Source organism: Zonotrichia albicollis, chromosome 2 (assembly GCF_047830755.1).
Source record: "Zonotrichia albicollis isolate bZonAlb1 chromosome 2, bZonAlb1.hap1, whole genome shotgun sequence".
Classification (NCBI taxonomy): domain Eukaryota; kingdom Metazoa; phylum Chordata; class Aves; order Passeriformes; family Passerellidae; genus Zonotrichia; species Zonotrichia albicollis.
The window spans coordinates 18,956,837-18,974,500 of record NC_133820.1 but is presented as its reverse complement, the minus strand read 5'-3'; the positions used below and the strand labels follow the sequence as shown (position 1 = coordinate 18,974,500).

General features: G+C 42.8%; 1 protein-coding gene across 8 annotated transcripts in view; it reads right to left on the bottom strand.

Annotated features, from left to right (window-relative positions):
- The window catches only part of CASK (calcium/calmodulin dependent serine protein kinase), a 187,368-nt gene extending 171,862 nt beyond the window's left edge, over positions 1 to 15,506 (bottom strand). For 5 of the 8 annotated variants that reach the window (XM_074534522.1, XM_074534523.1, XM_074534525.1 and 2 more), the window contains exon 1: positions 14,875 to 15,505. In XM_074534522.1, coding sequence (XP_074390623.1) covers positions 14,875 to 14,933 — 59 coding nt within the window. In that variant the 5' untranslated portion in view covers positions 14,934 to 15,505. Of the gene's footprint in view, positions 1 to 14,874 lie in introns of all 8 variants that reach the window. The other 3 variants (XM_074534519.1, XM_074534520.1, XM_074534524.1) reach the window with 2 other exon arrangements.
- Between the last annotated feature and the right edge of the window lie 2,158 nt (positions 15,507 to 17,664).

Below are 17,664 nucleotides of genomic sequence, written 5' to 3'. Positions count from 1 at the left end.
TTTCCTGGTTCAACTGTTTTCATGGTTTCCACTGCTCCCTAATTCCTATCCAGGTGAAGATTAAAGTTTTAAGAGTAATTGCAGTGTACTTGGAAAACTGGCCAAAGTCCCTGAAGAAAATTACTGAGTGGGAAACCTAGGAAGGGGTGAGGGGAGAAAGACATTTTTTAATCCTGATTTTTTCCATCAGTCTAGTTTAGCCACCCAAAAGAGCAAGAATATGAACAAAAATGAGAAAAAGGGGTGGGAGCATCCACCTCAAGGAACACTGCTTGATAAGATTTTTTTGGGTTTTTTAAGAACTTCATTGTATACATTTTACATAAAAAGCTTTGAAAATGAACACTTGCACAGAAACTCCTTCTTGGACAAGACAAAGATAAACTTGAGCTGTGATATTAATATTGTGAATATTTGTACTACTTGCTGTGTCAACTTCCTCATAAGGAGATAATTCCCATTTTACAGAACTGCCTACAGAACGTTGTAGGCTTTTCATACACTGCATAAACGTTACCAACTCTTTACATAAACTAACATGGACCACAATTTAAATAAACTGGTTTTATAAGAACTATCTGACTATAGTTAGAATCTCTACTGCTAGACACCTTTTCCCAAGAACTTAAATCAAGAAACCATTTTAACTGGTAAAAGAGCATATGCTAATTAATTTTAATTAGCAACTCACCTTCAACATAATACTGAGAAGCTGAAAACTTTTTCAGTCCACTCTGAATAGCACCAAACATTGATAAACACTGAGAATTTTGCACACTGGATCATTCCAAACCATATTTACCTTGTTGATTACTAGCTCACTAATACTGAACAATAGCCCTTCCTGTTAAAAAGGAGTAACATAAGACATGCTCTACTGCGAAACAGGACTAGGGAGGACTGAAAACATCTGGAACTACTTGGGGAACAAAACAATAACCACAAAAATAGAGGATACTTCCACATCAGATCCACACTGTCCTCTTTCTCACTTCTGGCATGCAGTAAGGATGCCAGGATCAACAATGTGCTCCTGATTCTGGCTGTAACAACTCAGCTCCCATCCATTAAGGCAGACAAAAATATAAGGGGTTTTGCACATTTTGCAGGGTCTTAACTGGAAACAAGTGAAATTACTTAATTAGCACTCAGTCAAATGTGATTTTGGACTTAGCACACCTCTGTGCATTTGAGCTGCTCATGAGCTGCTCACAAGCAGGAATGCTGATTAAAGATTTTTGCACATCATTAAAGAACAGAATATTTTCTGAAGCTTTATAAACAACACATTTCCAAAGAGCATTTAAGCTGATAGGATAGAAGGTAATAATTGTGTTTGTTAGAAGTGAAGGAGAATGGGCAAAAAAATGAAGCATTTTACCATCCCATTTACATGTGGATAAATTTAAAAAAACCCCAACCCTACATACAGTGGGTATCATCTCTGACATACTAACAGGGCAGGATCACACAGCTCTTCCAATGAGTTTACTGGTGTAACATTTTCCACAAAACATGAACTCCTGCACAAGATGAGACTTTGGAGATACAACTTTCTCCTTTCTCTTGGAGATTTGTATTTCTGAAGTCCATTAACTTGAGCAATAGGTATGTAAGTTTTCCTGAGATTTCAAGAGTTATCCTGTAAGACATTATGTTGCCTAAAGAAAGCAACAAGGAAAAAAAAAGCAGCATTTTTTAATGCAAAATCACCGTGATTAGAGAAAGTAGAAAATGTGAAAAATACAAAAAGCGGTTTCTTCTAATTAGAGTATACAGGAAAGAGTGGAGCAGGTTCCACTCTTAAAACTTTATTGGTTTATACTTTTTAGGTATGAGACACTTGGTTTATAAGTGTTGTTGCTGAAAAACCCTTATTTTCCCAGAAACTGACTGGGTAGAGAATAATGGTTGCTAAGACAAGCAGGCCAAGATCTTATTTCCCCCTGGTGAGAAGAGACCAGATAAACTTCCTCCTTCCACACATGCTCACAGGAACACAGTTCCACTGCAGAGAACCATCTCTCCTCCTTGAATTCTAGGCAGAAGCACTGAAGCCAGACAATTTTACTTTTTCCATGCTGCAGAGGCAAAGTCAACCTGTGGAAAGAAAACACTTTCCTCTACAGCTATTACAGGGGAAAAAACCCCAGTTCAACAAACAAACAAACAAACAAAACCCCAAACAAACAAACAAAACAAAACAAAACAGAAAAAAGTCAGATTAAATACCTGAACTGTCATCAGGACTTTAAGACAGTAACAGAACAGGTTACCCTGTACCACTCTCTCTACAGAAAACAAACACAGGTCTCAACATCTCAACACTACAGTCTCAGTTGGCTGGAGATTCAAAGATAAAACTGTAAAATGATGACACTTTTTCAAAGGTTCTCGTAACTCTGAGAAACCTTTTGTTAGCTCAGGTTTCAGACACTGGAACTGCAGTTTGATTTTGCAGCAAGCCAGTTTCCATGGGAGCAAAATTGTGACTGACAGCCGTCCTAGAGTCTGCGGGGAGCCCAGTGAGACTGAACAAAACTGAAGGAGATCTCAGTCTAAGCCAGAATACACCATGTGAAACTTTGTATACAAGTTGTTAGGAAAAGTTGTCACTGATAGGAAAAGAAATATGAGGCAAAGCAAGGAAAAAAAATCCAGAATGAAGCTTTGGCAGAGCTACCGAGGAGTGTCACATTACTAAAGAAATGCTAAAAGAATGAAAACTGGCAAAGAAACATTTAAAAACCATTCAGGTGTATTGACACTCAAACTGGAAATAAAATGCTGGTACTGAAGAGACCAGCAAAACCCAAAACTGTTCTGTATTCAATAACCAACCAAGACAGAATTTACTGTCTTTATCACAGTAAATACAGTAACAGAAGACTTACAAAATTTAACAGACAAAATGAGATCAAAAATGCAGGAAGCTGGCTTATTAACTAAAACTGTATCTGAAGGTGAAACAAAGAAGAATACAAGATATTAAGTATACAAGATATTTCTCCTTAGAAAAACTCCCTAATGTATTCTCAGAGGAAAAAACCACAGGGGACATCTATTTTCCTCACTGATATAAGTTATACAAAACAAATTCTTCTAACAGCAGCCATGAAATCCAGCCAAAATCTGTCTTTTTAAAAATACAGATGAAAATGCAGGAACAAACAGCAGCTCAAGACAAATTTCATCAAGAAACTAGAGATGGCAGCAAAGTCTCAAGCTAGCATCTGAGTGTAAGAGGAAAAGTTAAATGAAAAGGCAAGTTCTGAGTAATTCATACAGCTTTATCCAAATGGCAAACATTTCAAACTGTTTTTTCTTTTTTCCTTTTTCAAACAGTGACAAAAAAAAAGGAAACCTATCAGTAAGAACAGCTACAAACCACTGCAAAGCTCTATTTTTAAATGCAAAAACATCACAGATCAATTAGCACATATGAGAAGCAGAACTTTAAAGCAGCTTTCAGCAAAATACACGTTTAAATTCTAACATGCATCAACATTCTCACAAATCACTGATTTCTGAATGTTCCAGCCATATATATGAAACCACATTTCAGGAAGGTATTACTCTTACATTCTTTCTTGTCTTTGCAGCTTTAACAAATACTGGGAAGCTGGATACAGATGGGTTTTGAGAAGAGAATTTCCCAAATTAGTTTTCTGGAACACTTTAAATTTTTACAAAATACATTAGCAATATGAGAAACTAAGTCCCATTGTGAAATCCAACTAACATTCAGGGAAAGAATCACAGAAGTTTCATCCCTTTCTGCTTAACTGCATCCCTGAGAATAATTTCAGATTATACTTCTGCTGTTTAACACAACACCTAAAGGATCCTGGATATTGAAAAGCACCATCCCAAGAGACATCATAGCTCATGGAGAATACCCAAACCAACATTCTGCTGTGGATTTTGCCTTGCTGCCACCTGGGACGTGTTCTCAGAACTTGTCAGTCCATGCCACTGCATCATCAGTGCTTGGAGCAATCTTCCCAAAATCAGGACACTCAAATTAAAATCCTTCCCTGGCACACAGTGCCTGTGAAAGCACTCACCAGGATAGAAAATATGGGAATCAAAACTCCCAGCCAATGTTTTATGGAATTATTTAAGTATCGCCAGACCCACTAAGAAGGGAAACAAAGCATCCATGATGATCACCTTCACAAAGCAAAAATCCAATTCTCAGTCCCTGTTCTGAGCAAATTTTAAGTATTTCAAACACACAACACTAAACAACTCTACAGTCAGCAATCTATTTGAAAACACCCCTTATCAACACAGCAAACAGACAACTTGAACTTTGGAAAACTTCAAACCAGGAATCCAAGTAAGAAGATTCATCTGCAGGAGCTGAGGAAGCATCCTCAAAGTGTATCTCAAAGGCAGCTAGGAAGTTTTGAATACTTTACAATTACAAGTGCCTGCAGCTGATAAAAAAATTGACACACTTGAGATCTAAGATTAGGGAAAGAACTTCTGATATTTTAAGCACCCTGTTTACTTTATGCTTTTAAAGATAATTGAACCTTAAGGGCTGAACATCCGAGAAACTCAGCCAACAGATAACTGCTTTCTCCAGAAAGGAAAAAGTAAGAAAATAATCTTAATCCAATAGCTCTAACAGAACAATACTGTTCTGTCTGACCTTCAGTTTTGAAAGCCCCTTTTGTTCCTGTCATGTCTGTAATGCTGAAGGTCTGAAATTAAGATATTTGCAGAAACACACTAAGAAAAAAGGTTACTCGTAGTTTAGGGGCTGTAGAAAGGTAAACAGTTTTCTGTAAATGGAAGTTAGTAATTTTCAATCTAAACTTGATCCAGATGCACTAACACAGAACTTTTACTAAAAAGACGGGAAATAAAAACCCAAACAAAAACCCAAACAAAAAACAAATTGACAGATAGGCAGATATTTTTACTGAAACAAGTTCTTGATCAATACAATACATTTTACATTTAAGTTTAGAGCAAAACAAAATCTGAAAATAGGTGGCTTAGAAAAACTTTGGTTTTAAATTTCTTCAACATTGCTAAATACGTTATCAGAGCTTTTGCACAAAATCACACCAGAACGAGAAGTAACAGATTTGGTTTCTATAAAGATTAGAATTACTCACAAACATCAAAGCACACTTGCTGTTCAGAGTACACTCAACTGTGAACTTTTCAAGTTCTGAAGGACCCAACAAGGCACATGCACATTTGAAGAACATCTAACCATGTCAGAAGCTAATATACTTCAAAGAATTAATTCAACTATTCAACAAATAAAAATTCCAGAGTCAGTTGCCTTCCTAATTTTAATTGGCTGTGTCACCAATTAAAATCCTGAATGAAGTGAGGTCCTGATGTAAAGTTAGTGCTTGGTTTTAATTACAGGGAATAGGAATATGTGTATAGGAAGAAGGAAAAAACAAATTAAGATCATAAAAACAACTCTTTTTGTGTGTGTGTGTGTGTGTGTTAATAATTGCATGTTAATTTGGAATGTTTCCTTTCCCCTCAAAAAAAGGTAATCTGTTTCCCTTTTTCCTTGTCCTTTCCTTACCATTGTCTGGATTATTGCAGAAAAGGGTTTGGAAGCTAACTTCCTGACTATACAAAAAAGCCAAACATTCTTTAAAAAAAAAAAACTAACAAAGCATTTTACGTTATGGTCATAGTAATTCACTGCTGCCAAAGGTGAGAAGAGGAGAGAGGTGCCTGCACACTTTATCTCTCTCCATCCCTGAGTCTTCCACCTTGAGCAAGCCCTGAGTGCACTGTAGGTCTGGTGAAGCCAGCAAAAACAGCAGAAAAACCACAATTTCTGTGGTGCACCTGGCTCATACAGACCAGGTGAATGTGGGAGTTGGCACAGGGGAAGCGTGGATCACTCAGGGCACATAAACAGAGCAAGATCTCCGAGAGCAACACCTCCTTCTTCCAGCAGCAGCAAACTGAATTCAGCTTCTGTCACCAAGATGCCCTCACACACTGCTCACACAGGGCACAAGGAGGAGAAAGGGTACCACTGCCATGTTCACACAAACAACCTCCAGCACAGCTACAGCTTGTCACAGCTCTCCTTCCTGAACTATGATACACTTGCTGAGGCTGCAGGATCACAGAGGTGCAGGATTTCACCTCAATTGCCACCCTGGTTCCTGCTCTGCATGCAGCCAGACCAGTGCTGAGCAGACAGGTCTCTTCTAAACACATCCAAACACAACCTATCTGCTGCTGCTGCTGCTGCATTCAAGTTCAACCCTGGCAAAAAAAGCTCCACAAAGCTCTTTTCTAGGAAAAATTACTAGCTTGGATCACTATTGATGTAGAAAAGATCATGTCACTTAATACATAATTTCCTAAACTGTTTGTCATCCTCACAGGCCACCCTCACTCCCACCTCCTCCATCATCTTCTCCTAACCAGAAGGAGGGGGGTGGAGGAGTGGTTTCAAGAAGGGAGATAAGATTACCTCACTTGCTTCTTCACTATCCCTTCCATTTACAGATGTATTGATCCCTCTAATTGAGTGTAAATGAGTGTTTTCCTACAGTTCAGAACTGTTCCCCCCTGTTCAGTATCAGCAGCAACATCTGGAGCCAAAATACAAAGGAGAAAGCGGGCAGCTGACAACTCCATTTGGATGATCAGAATTTCCCTGAGTAAAGCAGGGAGTAAAGGGAAGTAAAGCAGTTACACAGCCAAAGGTTCCAGTTGTAAACCCTGTCCCCAAAATGAAAGTGGGAGAAAAAAGGAGGCAGAGGAACATGCCTAAGTTCTGAGATCGTCAGGACAAGCTGAACTTACTTTTAGAAGAAGTTCTTTAGATTTTTCTGGGTTTTTTGTTTTTTGGTTTTTTTTTTTTTGGTTTTTTTTTTTTTTTGCTTTTGGTGGCCTTATGTCTACTTCACAGACCCAAATAACAAGACACCTAGAAAAAGATTTCATCAAGTTCTGAATATCTTACAGACTGTACCTGAAAAGCCTCAACCTCTCTACAGTTAAGACTTCCTTCCTTACTCCTAGTGATCTTTGGAACAAAAATTCAACTTGCAAAAAGCCAACTGCCTTCCAAACTCTGGTAGCTGAATTTACATGAAGTCACAAGTTACCCTAGAATAACGTGTTCCTAGGAAAGGCACATTTTGAAATTCTAAGGGTTTCTTAATCTCAGCTGCAGCAAAACTGACACTTTGATAGGATAAAACTAGTTTTGCAACTTGCCTTAAAGTGCTTCCAAACAACTGAACACATTTTGAACCACTGTAAATGCCTGTACACCCCAGCTTTTAATTCTAAAAAATTTGTTCAGAGGAAAGTTTTGTAAAACTTTCTTAGTTCACATATCCTAGGAAATTTACTCACTATTAAATGCTAGGAATAACTGCTTATGTCCACATAATCAGAAAAGAAAATGGAAATGTTAGTTAAAAATGAAATCAGAGTAGCTGCAAGCAGTGACCTCCCATTGGGTAGTCAAAGAAACAGGTGAAGGAGCCAAGTAAAAATCTATTCAACCAAATGCTACTTAGAATCCCTGGTGGAAGGCAAATATTCAGAACTTCTTAAACAGACAATGAACTTTGTGAATTTGTAAGAACTATGCATCAACTAATAATGTTTTCAGGTCCTGAAAACATGTTCTAACTACTGACTCCTGAAAAAGTTAAGTCAAAACAGAAATTGGCAAAATATTGATAACACAAGAATTCTGACAAATCCTACACCTGGAAGAAAAGCACAGCCCCACTGCAACAAAAGACAGAGCATATGGACTACCTTGCTGGCTACCCCTTCTTATCCTATTCTAGAAAAAAGTGATGAAAATAAAAGAGCAAGGCACTTGTTAACCAAGGTACATTCAATTCTGTCCTGTGAGAATATATTAGGCAATAGTCCTCAGTCCTTTTAGTCCTAAATTTATCCTGTAAAAGGTTTTTAGTAATATCTCCAGAAAGACTTTGCTTCTCATACAAACTGAAGTGAAAAAATAAACCCCTATTACAATGTAAAGGTCTTTTATGGTCAAGCTCCAAAAATTATTCTAACCTTATTTCACTGTTTCCACCTCCAAAAAAAGGTACTGGTAAAAGAGATCTTAAATACACAGTAACACAAAGGTAACTGAAACGCCACAGTTCTGCTGTGCACTGCTGTTTGCAACAAGGGCAGCATTCCTTGCACCAACAGACACCTCCCAAGGACACTGCAACCACCCTGAATGCAGCACAAGTTTATGAACAGAAGGTACCAACCTGGCACACAAAGCACAGTTCAGCTTACAGCCATGCTGAACTCAAGGCACTCTCTCCCCATGTTTAGATGCCTTACCAAGGTTTCCTCTTACACACTTATCTGATGTAGGCAAAGAAAAATAAAAGCTCCTTGCAGTTCTTTTGGTGGGAATAGCTGACACACTATCTCAAGAAGTAAGTTTAATTTTTTAAACAGGTAGGGATGATAGTTCTGGCCATGTTGATAGTCACGCTGCATATTAAAAAAAAAAAAAGTACTCCCTTCATTCATGAGAGTTATTTTTATCAACTCCACAATTCGGCACGAAATACCTACTTATAACAACCACTCGTTTCTGGAGTCATCCTTCTTTAGATGACACATTTAATATAACTACAAGTTTCTGAGAAATGATCTTTGGAAACATCATACTGAGGTTAATAATGCTTGATTACCTTTCATAGTAGTGACATCTGCATAAAAGATTATAAAAAAGCACCGTGTACCACACAGAGGGCTAAGTACGTGAGTGGCTGTTGACAAAAAAAGTGTCTCTCTTCTTTCCCTAATATTTCTTTATCCTAGAGCATTTTATCTTAAGTACTATGTTTGAATTGAAATTCAGAAGATTGAATCAAGAATCACTTGGGTCCTGAAGCCTGGCCCCCATTTTTCTGAAGCTCCATACTATTTCAATAAAATGATCTAACTTATCAAATCTTCAAGTCAAGGTCACTTTTTTCATCCCACAACTTCTCACAGACATCTGATCCAGAATCTCAGTAGTGAATTGGTCTAAAATCTTCAAACTTTCAGGCTGAAAGCTGAAATTACACAGGACTAGTCTGCTCAGATTTGCTCATTTTTAAGGCTTCCTTCTCTTGGGTGTTTAAACACATAAACACATTTACAAAGCTCCTGCACAATCTTTCTCAGCTTGTATTTTCCCAGATCGAGCCCCTCCAAACTCCCCTCTTAAGCAATCCTCAACTTCCCAATCACCACAGCTGCACATCATAAGAATCACAGCATCATTTATGTTGGAAAAAAACCCCCAAGATCATCAATTCCAACCTCTGACCCATCCCCACTCTGTCAACCCAACCAAAGATGGCATGAGTGCCACATCCAGTCAGCTCATGAGCAGCTCCAGGGATGGTGACTCCTCCACCCCCTGGGCAGCTCATTCCAATGCTTAGCAACCCTTTCCACGAAGGAATTCTTCCTCAAGGAGCTACACAGGAGTGCTGCTGGTTATCAATATCAGAAAAAGCTGCACAAATAGAGAGTAGTGGTTGAAATGTACTCTGCAACCAGGTTTGTTCATTCGATTCGGTGTTCAGCTGCTTCTCTTAAGTAGGCAGAGCCTCTTACGTAGAAATGGGTCACTGCTACAGCTAAAATCCATGGCAGAATAACTTACCTAAGGTTATACTCTAGCAATTATACACTACAAATAATCAACCACTACTTTCCTGAAGAACTGCACATCATGACCTCATGCTTAAATCAAATATTTATTATAATCTGTTACTCTTATGTACTGTAACAGTGACAACAGCCAAGAATGTTTTATTAACAGAGAGTTTCAAACAGCACTAAAAAAACTCAAAAGCTGAACTAGACAAATCAGTTGCCATATCCCAAAGAAACTCCCTTTCCCCCCTTTACAAACAGTGAGTACATACACATTTCCATTTGATTTGTCATTAATTACACCCATCAGTTATTTGCATTGGTTTTACAGGAAATGCAAAATCTCAACAGTGTACTAGACCAGAAGTATGTTTGAGAGGCAACAGCACTCTAATTCCTGTGAGTGAAAATGGAGACAATAATGAAAAACAATACCACTGAAACCATCAAAATACCCCTACACAGTTTTGTTACCACAATAATTACAATTATTAAAAGTTTTCAGTATTTCTTGGATAAGGAATCCACAAGCTCTGTCATCCTTTCCCTGAACATTCCCAGACCGAGGCATAAATTCAAAGCATCTCCAACTCCAGCTAAGAGCTTAGGATGGAATTGCAACCACCACCCCTTGTCTGACTTCAGTGGGCTAGAAGCCTTCAAATTTTAATGAAAAAAACCAAACAAATAAATAAACCCTGTCCCATGACTTTGCATCCTCAGCTCTCATCTGTGGCGTTCCAGCTGTGTTATCAGTGTGGAAGGATGAAGGGAGCAATGCCTGCTGGTTCTTGCCCTTTAACTATTCTTTACTAGACGGAAGAGCCCAAGCAGAGAGATTCATCCCATCACAGAGCAAAGAGGGATGACAACAAACTAAAATCCTCACACGTGCAGTGCAGAACAGGATTAGCCTCAACCAAGACTGCAGAGAATGTCCTGGAAGCTCGGACAGCATTAGCACTAAACATCATGGTATCCTTGGGTACTGGAAATGCCAACAACTGCACTACTACACACACAGGGATGGCACATACAGCCCACACACAGAAGAAAAAAATTACAAAAATGTAGTTTAAGTGACTGTTGATGTCACAGAATAGATCAGGCTGGAAGGGACCATCATGGGTCATCTGGTCCCACCTCCCTGCTCAGACAGGGTCATCCCACAGCACGTGGCACAGGATGTGTCCAGATGTGTCCGGAACATGTCAAGTGAGGAAGACTCCAGCCCTTCTCTGGACAATCAGTTCCAGTGCTCAGTCACTGCACAGTGAAGGAATTCTTCCTCATGTTCAGGTGGCATCAGTTCCTGTCCCATTGTTGGACCCCACGGAGCAGAGCCTGGTCCATGCCCTGACCCTCCCTGCAGACACTGACAGGGATCAGGGCCCCTCTCTGCCCTCTCTTCTTGAGGCTGGACAGGCCCAGCTCCCTCAGCCTGTCCTCAGTGAGATGCTCCAGTCCCTCCATCATCTTCATCACCCTCCATTGGACCCAGTCCAGCTCCATGTCTGTCCTGAGGAGCCCAGAACAGGACCCAGCACTCCAGGGAATCCTCACAGGGCAGAGCAGAGGAGCAGGATCCCCTCCCTCCAGCTGCCAGCCGTGCTCTGCCTAATGCACCCCAGGATTAATGACTTCAATTGTGACCACAGCCCTTTCAAACACAAATAAATGACTGTCATCTTTATCTCACTGTATTTACAACTTAAACATTTGGAGAAATTTTAAGTAAGTCCTACTGTTAGAAAGGTCAGACAATCTTTATGGTTCTCCTCTAATGCTAACATAAACTGATATGGATCTTAAGAGGTACAGAAACGTAAAACCAGATAATTTAAAATAAAGTCCTTGCAGAACAAGGCTCTATCATAAAAACCTTGCCTCACCCTTCTAGATTCAACACCTACTGACAACAGGCATTCTCTCTCTGGCATGAAGAAAACTCCTGCTATGGGTACATGGAGCTTCTCTGATAGAACAGTCTGCACGAGTAGCCAAGAAGTTTCAATTTTACACCTACTACATTTTATAAACTACTCAAAGCATTTTGAATGAAAATTCTAATAAAAATAAACAAGTACACTTAGCACTACTATCTGTGAGCTGTCAATCAAACACATGGTCTGATCCACATAGGAATAGCCTTAAAGATTTTACACTGTCAACTTCTCAACCAATACACAGGGAGAATCTCTTCAAAGTCACCTGGAAACAAGTTAGAAAAAAATGATACACTTGTATTTTTCATCACTATCACTTATCCTGAGATATGCTAACACATTTTTGAAGGCTAAAAAAGAAATCCTCAATTTATTTCTTTCTGAAGAATGTTTGTGTCAGCCAAGTTCAAAAGATGGTAACCTCAAACATAACACGTCTGGTTAAATAAAAATACATGACTAATGTTAGTGTCATAAATGTCACTTTAAAAAGTTCAATAAGAAATTTGGATTGTTATTCCAATTTGTATTTTCAGCAATGGAAAGGTATACTGGAAATATATACAAAATAAGATTTCTCCTAACATTTTTTTCTAATGAAAACATGAATTAGAATTTCTCTCTATCCCTCCTGGCCTTTCTTTCCACCCACATCCCTTAAAAATGAAAAATGCATGCTTGCAGAACTTAAACACCCTAAATGTCACATAATAAACAGTTTATCATTGTCATTCCCATCAATTCATTCATATACTACTACCCTGTAATTGTTCCTCACCAAAAGCTATTATTGCTGCATTTACTCAAAGTCAATCTTATCAGTTTATTGTATTTAGAAGTTTTTAAAGCTTATCCTAAAGATCAGGATATGCCTCAACAAATTGGACTGTCTGCTGTCAGCCAAGAAAGTATCTCCTGATTTCTCTGGTAAATTGTATGAGAACTTTGACTAAACACTCAGACATTTTACAAAGACCTCTTTCCCACACCCTTTATGAAAATACCTTTTACTACCTTAAGTGACAGTGGTAACTACCTATTTAGGAAAGATAAATTACACATTCGAGTATTTCATGTGTCCAAAATGCAAATCAGAGACAGATGTGCTAGCTGCAAGAACCAAATCACTGTATCAATCAATAACAAATCCCAGGGACATGCAGACATTTAGTGTATGTTTCACTGAAAGATGCTTGGTCAGATGTATATGTAGCAATTCAAAGCAGATGTACAGTAGCTTTCGTGAAGTTTCTTATGGACAGGCAAGGTGGTACCCAGAATCTGTAAGCTAAATAAAGATGCTGCACCTCTGGTCCCTTGAAAAAAATCCCTGTGTAGCATTGCAAAGAAACAGGAATACCACTCATGAATTGTACATGAAAGTTGTGTATTTATATTTTAAATGTTTGGGTTTTTTTAGAGGATGGACTTGACATCTGTGCGGAAAAACCTGAGTAATCACAAGCAGCTATCAGCCCTTCACACCACCACTGCTGCTATTTTCAGTGAGACACCCTGTTTTTGCTACAGTGTTCTTGGCATCACCCTGCTGCTGTGATTCAATATTTATCTGTTACATCTAGTTACATCACAACACTCTCTACACTACCTAAATCTCGTGTGGAACTTGTGCAGCTAACACCTAATCCACCGGTTTAGAGCTCTCCCTTCGAAATTCTCCAGCCTCAGAAGAAAAACTCGGTGGAGATGTGCAAACATCTGGCCCCGAGTGAATCGATCATCCATCCTCTGAAAGGGTGTGCGGTCATGCATGAGCACTGCACCTTCCTGCTAATGGCAACCGGGCAGGAATGAATCCCAGTGTGAACTGCAGTGCTTAGCATAAAACCACTTGTGAAAGGAGTGTGCCAAAAACTGCATTCAAAACACCTTTAATAACAACAGTTCTGCTCCTACAGAAGCTCCTCAACAGCATCAAGTTGTAATAATATACCATTTATGATGGCAAACAAGGCCCTTGGAGCTTAATATTTTTAAAAGTTGTGGTAGGAGCAAGGTGGTGGTGTCTTGTGAAACGACACAACTGAGTGCTGAAACTTCTGCTGACAACAAAGCCACCTGCTATGTCCAAGACCAGCATTTCAGTATAATCCTGAGAAAAGATTACTTCTGGAATATTTTTAGCCCTGGCTTTGAAAGCAGACAACACTCCACATACATGGAAAAGCATCAGGGTGGAGAGCGGGCAAGAGAATACATGCAGGCAACATTCTTTGTTTATAACCAAAACACGCTCAATTATTCTCATAAAATCCATTGTCATGAAGAAGAAAACTCCAGGCACATTGAACAGTGTCACTACTAAGGTTTGCAGAGCAATCTCAGCTTTGGAATCAGACACACAGAAAACCAGGCAGTCTCAGTATCACTGTATCTTCCCTGTCCTTTTTGCAACACAGACACAACTACAGAAAATACATGAAAGACCGACGAAGAAATAAAGAACGGATTTTAAAACGGAGCAGTCACGGAAATATGGGGGCAGGGGAGAATGGAGTTCATGTTTAATTCTTTATCACCATCTGATTTGGGGGAGTCTCTGCATATTCTTGGTGACTCGGATTGTCATTTTCATCCAACAGCGGTAACCCGAAGCAGCAGCTGGGGAACGCCAGCCGCTGCCTCAACTCCCAGGTTTCATACAAGCCTCGAGCATCGGTTTAACAGCAGTTGCATAATAAGACTCAAAAGGCCAAGCACTCCTCCTGCCTTGTACACCTCCATTTCCACACGAGCCACAGTGATGGATCTGGACGAGAACCGAGCACTACCCGAGCGCCACTAGCAAGTCGGTTATTATGCAGCAAAGAAGAGGAAAACCCAACACCTGGCGCACAAATATGCAGACACCCAGCGAATAGGTGGATCTACGGAGAGAGCTATCTTCCCTCTCCCTTCCCCAAGAGGCAATCCTTGATGGGTGTGCCAGGAATGGGATATTGGGGGGGAGGAGAAGAAAAGGGGTGGGAAGTGGTTGCCGCTTGCTGCAGCCAGGCTGAGCGATGGCGAGGTGGTTAATCATGGTGGCTGAGGAAACATGGGGTCACTTCTCCCCCTTCCGCCTCCCGTGTGACGAGGACGGTGGGCACCGGCCACGGGGGGGGACCCGCGCCCCGCACGGAGCCGCCGGCGGCGACTCAGGTGGGTCCCGGGCGGAGCATCCCGGTGCCCGGTGCGGGCGGGGGGCGCGGGGCAGCGCGCCCCCCGCCCAGCCCAGCCCAGCCCAGCCCTGCCCGCTCCCCGCCGCACTCACTTGCCGATCACCTCGCAGAGCTCGTACACGTCCTCGAACAGCACGTCGTCGTCGGCCATGGTCCGGGCGGGGGGGCTCAGCCCGAGAGGCGGCGGCCCCGGGGACGCCCGGCTCCCCCGCCGCTCAGCGCCCACCGCCACCACGGTAAATCCCGGCCGCTCCCAGCGCCGCCCGCCCGCCCGGGGCTCCCGCGGCCGCGCCGGGACTCCCCGCTCCTGCCGCTCCTCCTCCGCCTCCTGCCGCGGCCGCCGCCGCTCCCCGCGCGTGTCGCACCCCCCGCGCCCCCGCCTCCCACCCCCCTCCCGCCCCCTCCCTCCCGCGCTCAGCCGCGGCTCCCGGCGGGCGGCTCCGGCTCAGCGGGGCGGCGCGGGAGCCATGGAGGGGATCGGGGCGGGCGGCAGCGCCGGGTCACTCCCTCGCCGGGCGGGAGCGAGGCGCGCGTTCCCGGGCGGGAGCGCCGGGAGGGAGGATAATAGTGGGAGGGGGGAAGGGCGGGGGGAGCCCAGGCGCGGGCGCTGATTCTGCTCCCGGGCGCGAAGAGGACGCGGCGGCGGAGAGGCGGCGGTCGCGACAGGCGGTCGCGATAGGCGCTCGCGGTACCGAAGGGCGGGCGGGCGCGCGCGTGCTCCCGCTGCCGCCGTCACGCAAACCCGTCACGGGGGCGGGCGCCGCCGGGGGCGCGCGCGCACGCGCGCGGGGGGCCACGCCCCCAACCGCCCGCTCGAGGGGTCCGGGGAGGCGCGAGGCGAGAGTGGGGTGGGGGCTCGCGCAGGCGCGGGGCGCGGTGACGTCATGGCGCGGGGAGGGGGGGTGTGACGTCATGGCGCGGGGAGGGGGTCGGGGCGCGGGTGCCGCTCGCGCTTATCGCTCCGGCCGCCCTTATCGCCATTATCGCCCCCATCGCCCCGCGGCAGGCACGGGGGGTCCCGCCGCCTCACCGCGTCCCCACGAACCGGGCTGTGGCAATAAAGAACCTCAGCGCGAACCCCTCTCGTACAGTGCTTTATTTCCATTCAGTGCATTCCAGCGGGATGTGAGTGTTTTCTGCAGCACGGTGTGAGCCGCCTTTCTTGCAGGGAAAGCCGCTCTTTATCCCCGAGAGCAGCGAATTCACCTTTTGGGGATGCGCCTTCGGAGCCGCTCCAGCTGTGCGGCACCGCTGGCTGCTGCTCCTGCAACAGCCCCAAAAACACCGTGCGAGACACCGGGTGAGCCTTAAAACACCCGAGTGCCTTCCCCATTCATGGTTACACGGTTTTTAACATGTTGCACGTCTGTGCTTCTCCAAGTTCTTGAAAATTCGGCTGGTTTGTGGAAGAAAGGAAAGTTCTTTTTGAAGGAATTAGTCAGGAACTCGTGCAGTTTACAAAAAGTGTTTCTCTCAAGGTACATTAGCACACATGCAACTTCCTAAAACTCCTTAACAGAGGTAAATTATGGAATTGTTCCCCAGACAAAGGAAAAAACTGTCAGAGTGGAATTATCTGATGAAATGGGTTAAAGGTTGGCTTTGAAACATAGAGCTGACAACACTTTACCTTGTTCCTGTCTCCAGGCAAATTTAAAAGGGAAAAAAAATAAAGAAAAAATAGTGAAAATAATTACATCTAATTAGTTATGTCCAATAATTACATCACTGCACAGTGCTGTCTTACAGGGTGAGAGACATTCCTGTGGGTCTGTGCTCCATCCCATACAAACCTTTTAAAAATATTTAAACCACCATCTGCTCTTTGGACTGCAAACAAAAAGCTGATATATTTAAACTGTTCTCTAAATTTTGCACAGCTAAACGTGGGCACCCATTTTTTTTCCTTTTGCAGGCCCACAAGGCTGAGTCCCACACAGGTCACTCAGTAAGAATTTTTAGAATTTGGGTGAGTGTTCACTTTATGCTTTGAGCTGAAGTTGTCTGCAAAGGCATCGAGAGAAGTTAACATAAAAAACAATTAAAAAGTGCACAGGGAATAAAATTGCTGGTGATGGATCTCCTCCTGAGCTGGGGCAAATGCTTTGGCTGTTCCAGCAGCATCACCTGAGGTGTTGCCTTCCTCTGGATGAGTTCTTGGTGTCACACCAGGCCACAATGCCCAGGTGTGACAGCTTAAACTGAATAAAAGTTTACCAGGTATAGTGTATGGGGGCCTTTGTGCCAAAATATTGCAACAGAGCAAACCCTTTAAGAAATTTAGAGGACCCTTGGGTTGGTTTTTGGGAATAGGCAGCACATAAATGTGGCTTTCTGCTGAAGGACAAGATCCTGGGGCCCAGGTTGGGGGTTGGTTGTGGGAAGGAAGGAAGTTGGAAGACATGGAACAAAAATGGGCTTTTGCTGAAGGGAGGTGATCCATTCCCTGGCATCCTGGGAATTCCAGAAGGCATCTGGCTTACTTGAGGAACAAGGGCAGTGGCTGCTTTTTTAATCTGATGGACTGAGCTTACTAATTTTTTTTGTTTATTTGGGTTTTTTTGTTGTTGTTGTTTTTTTGTTTTGTTTTGGTTTTTTTCCCCATCCTTGAGCAAAGAATGTGCTTTTTAGAGCAGCCCCAGATTCACTAGGCTCACAAGAAGCAAGGTGGGTCCATCAGACCTGTCAGCTGTCCATGCTCAGTGCAGGGGAGGGTGAGCTCGAGTTCTGCCTCCCGTTTGAGTTTCATGAGAAGAATCTGTCTGGAGCAGGGTTTGTGTGCAGATCTGGATCATAAAATGTTGCACAGTGAGCCAGCAAACACAGCAAGGACACCACTGCATCAGCAGTTACTGGAACAATTGAGAACTGTGCTGTAACTC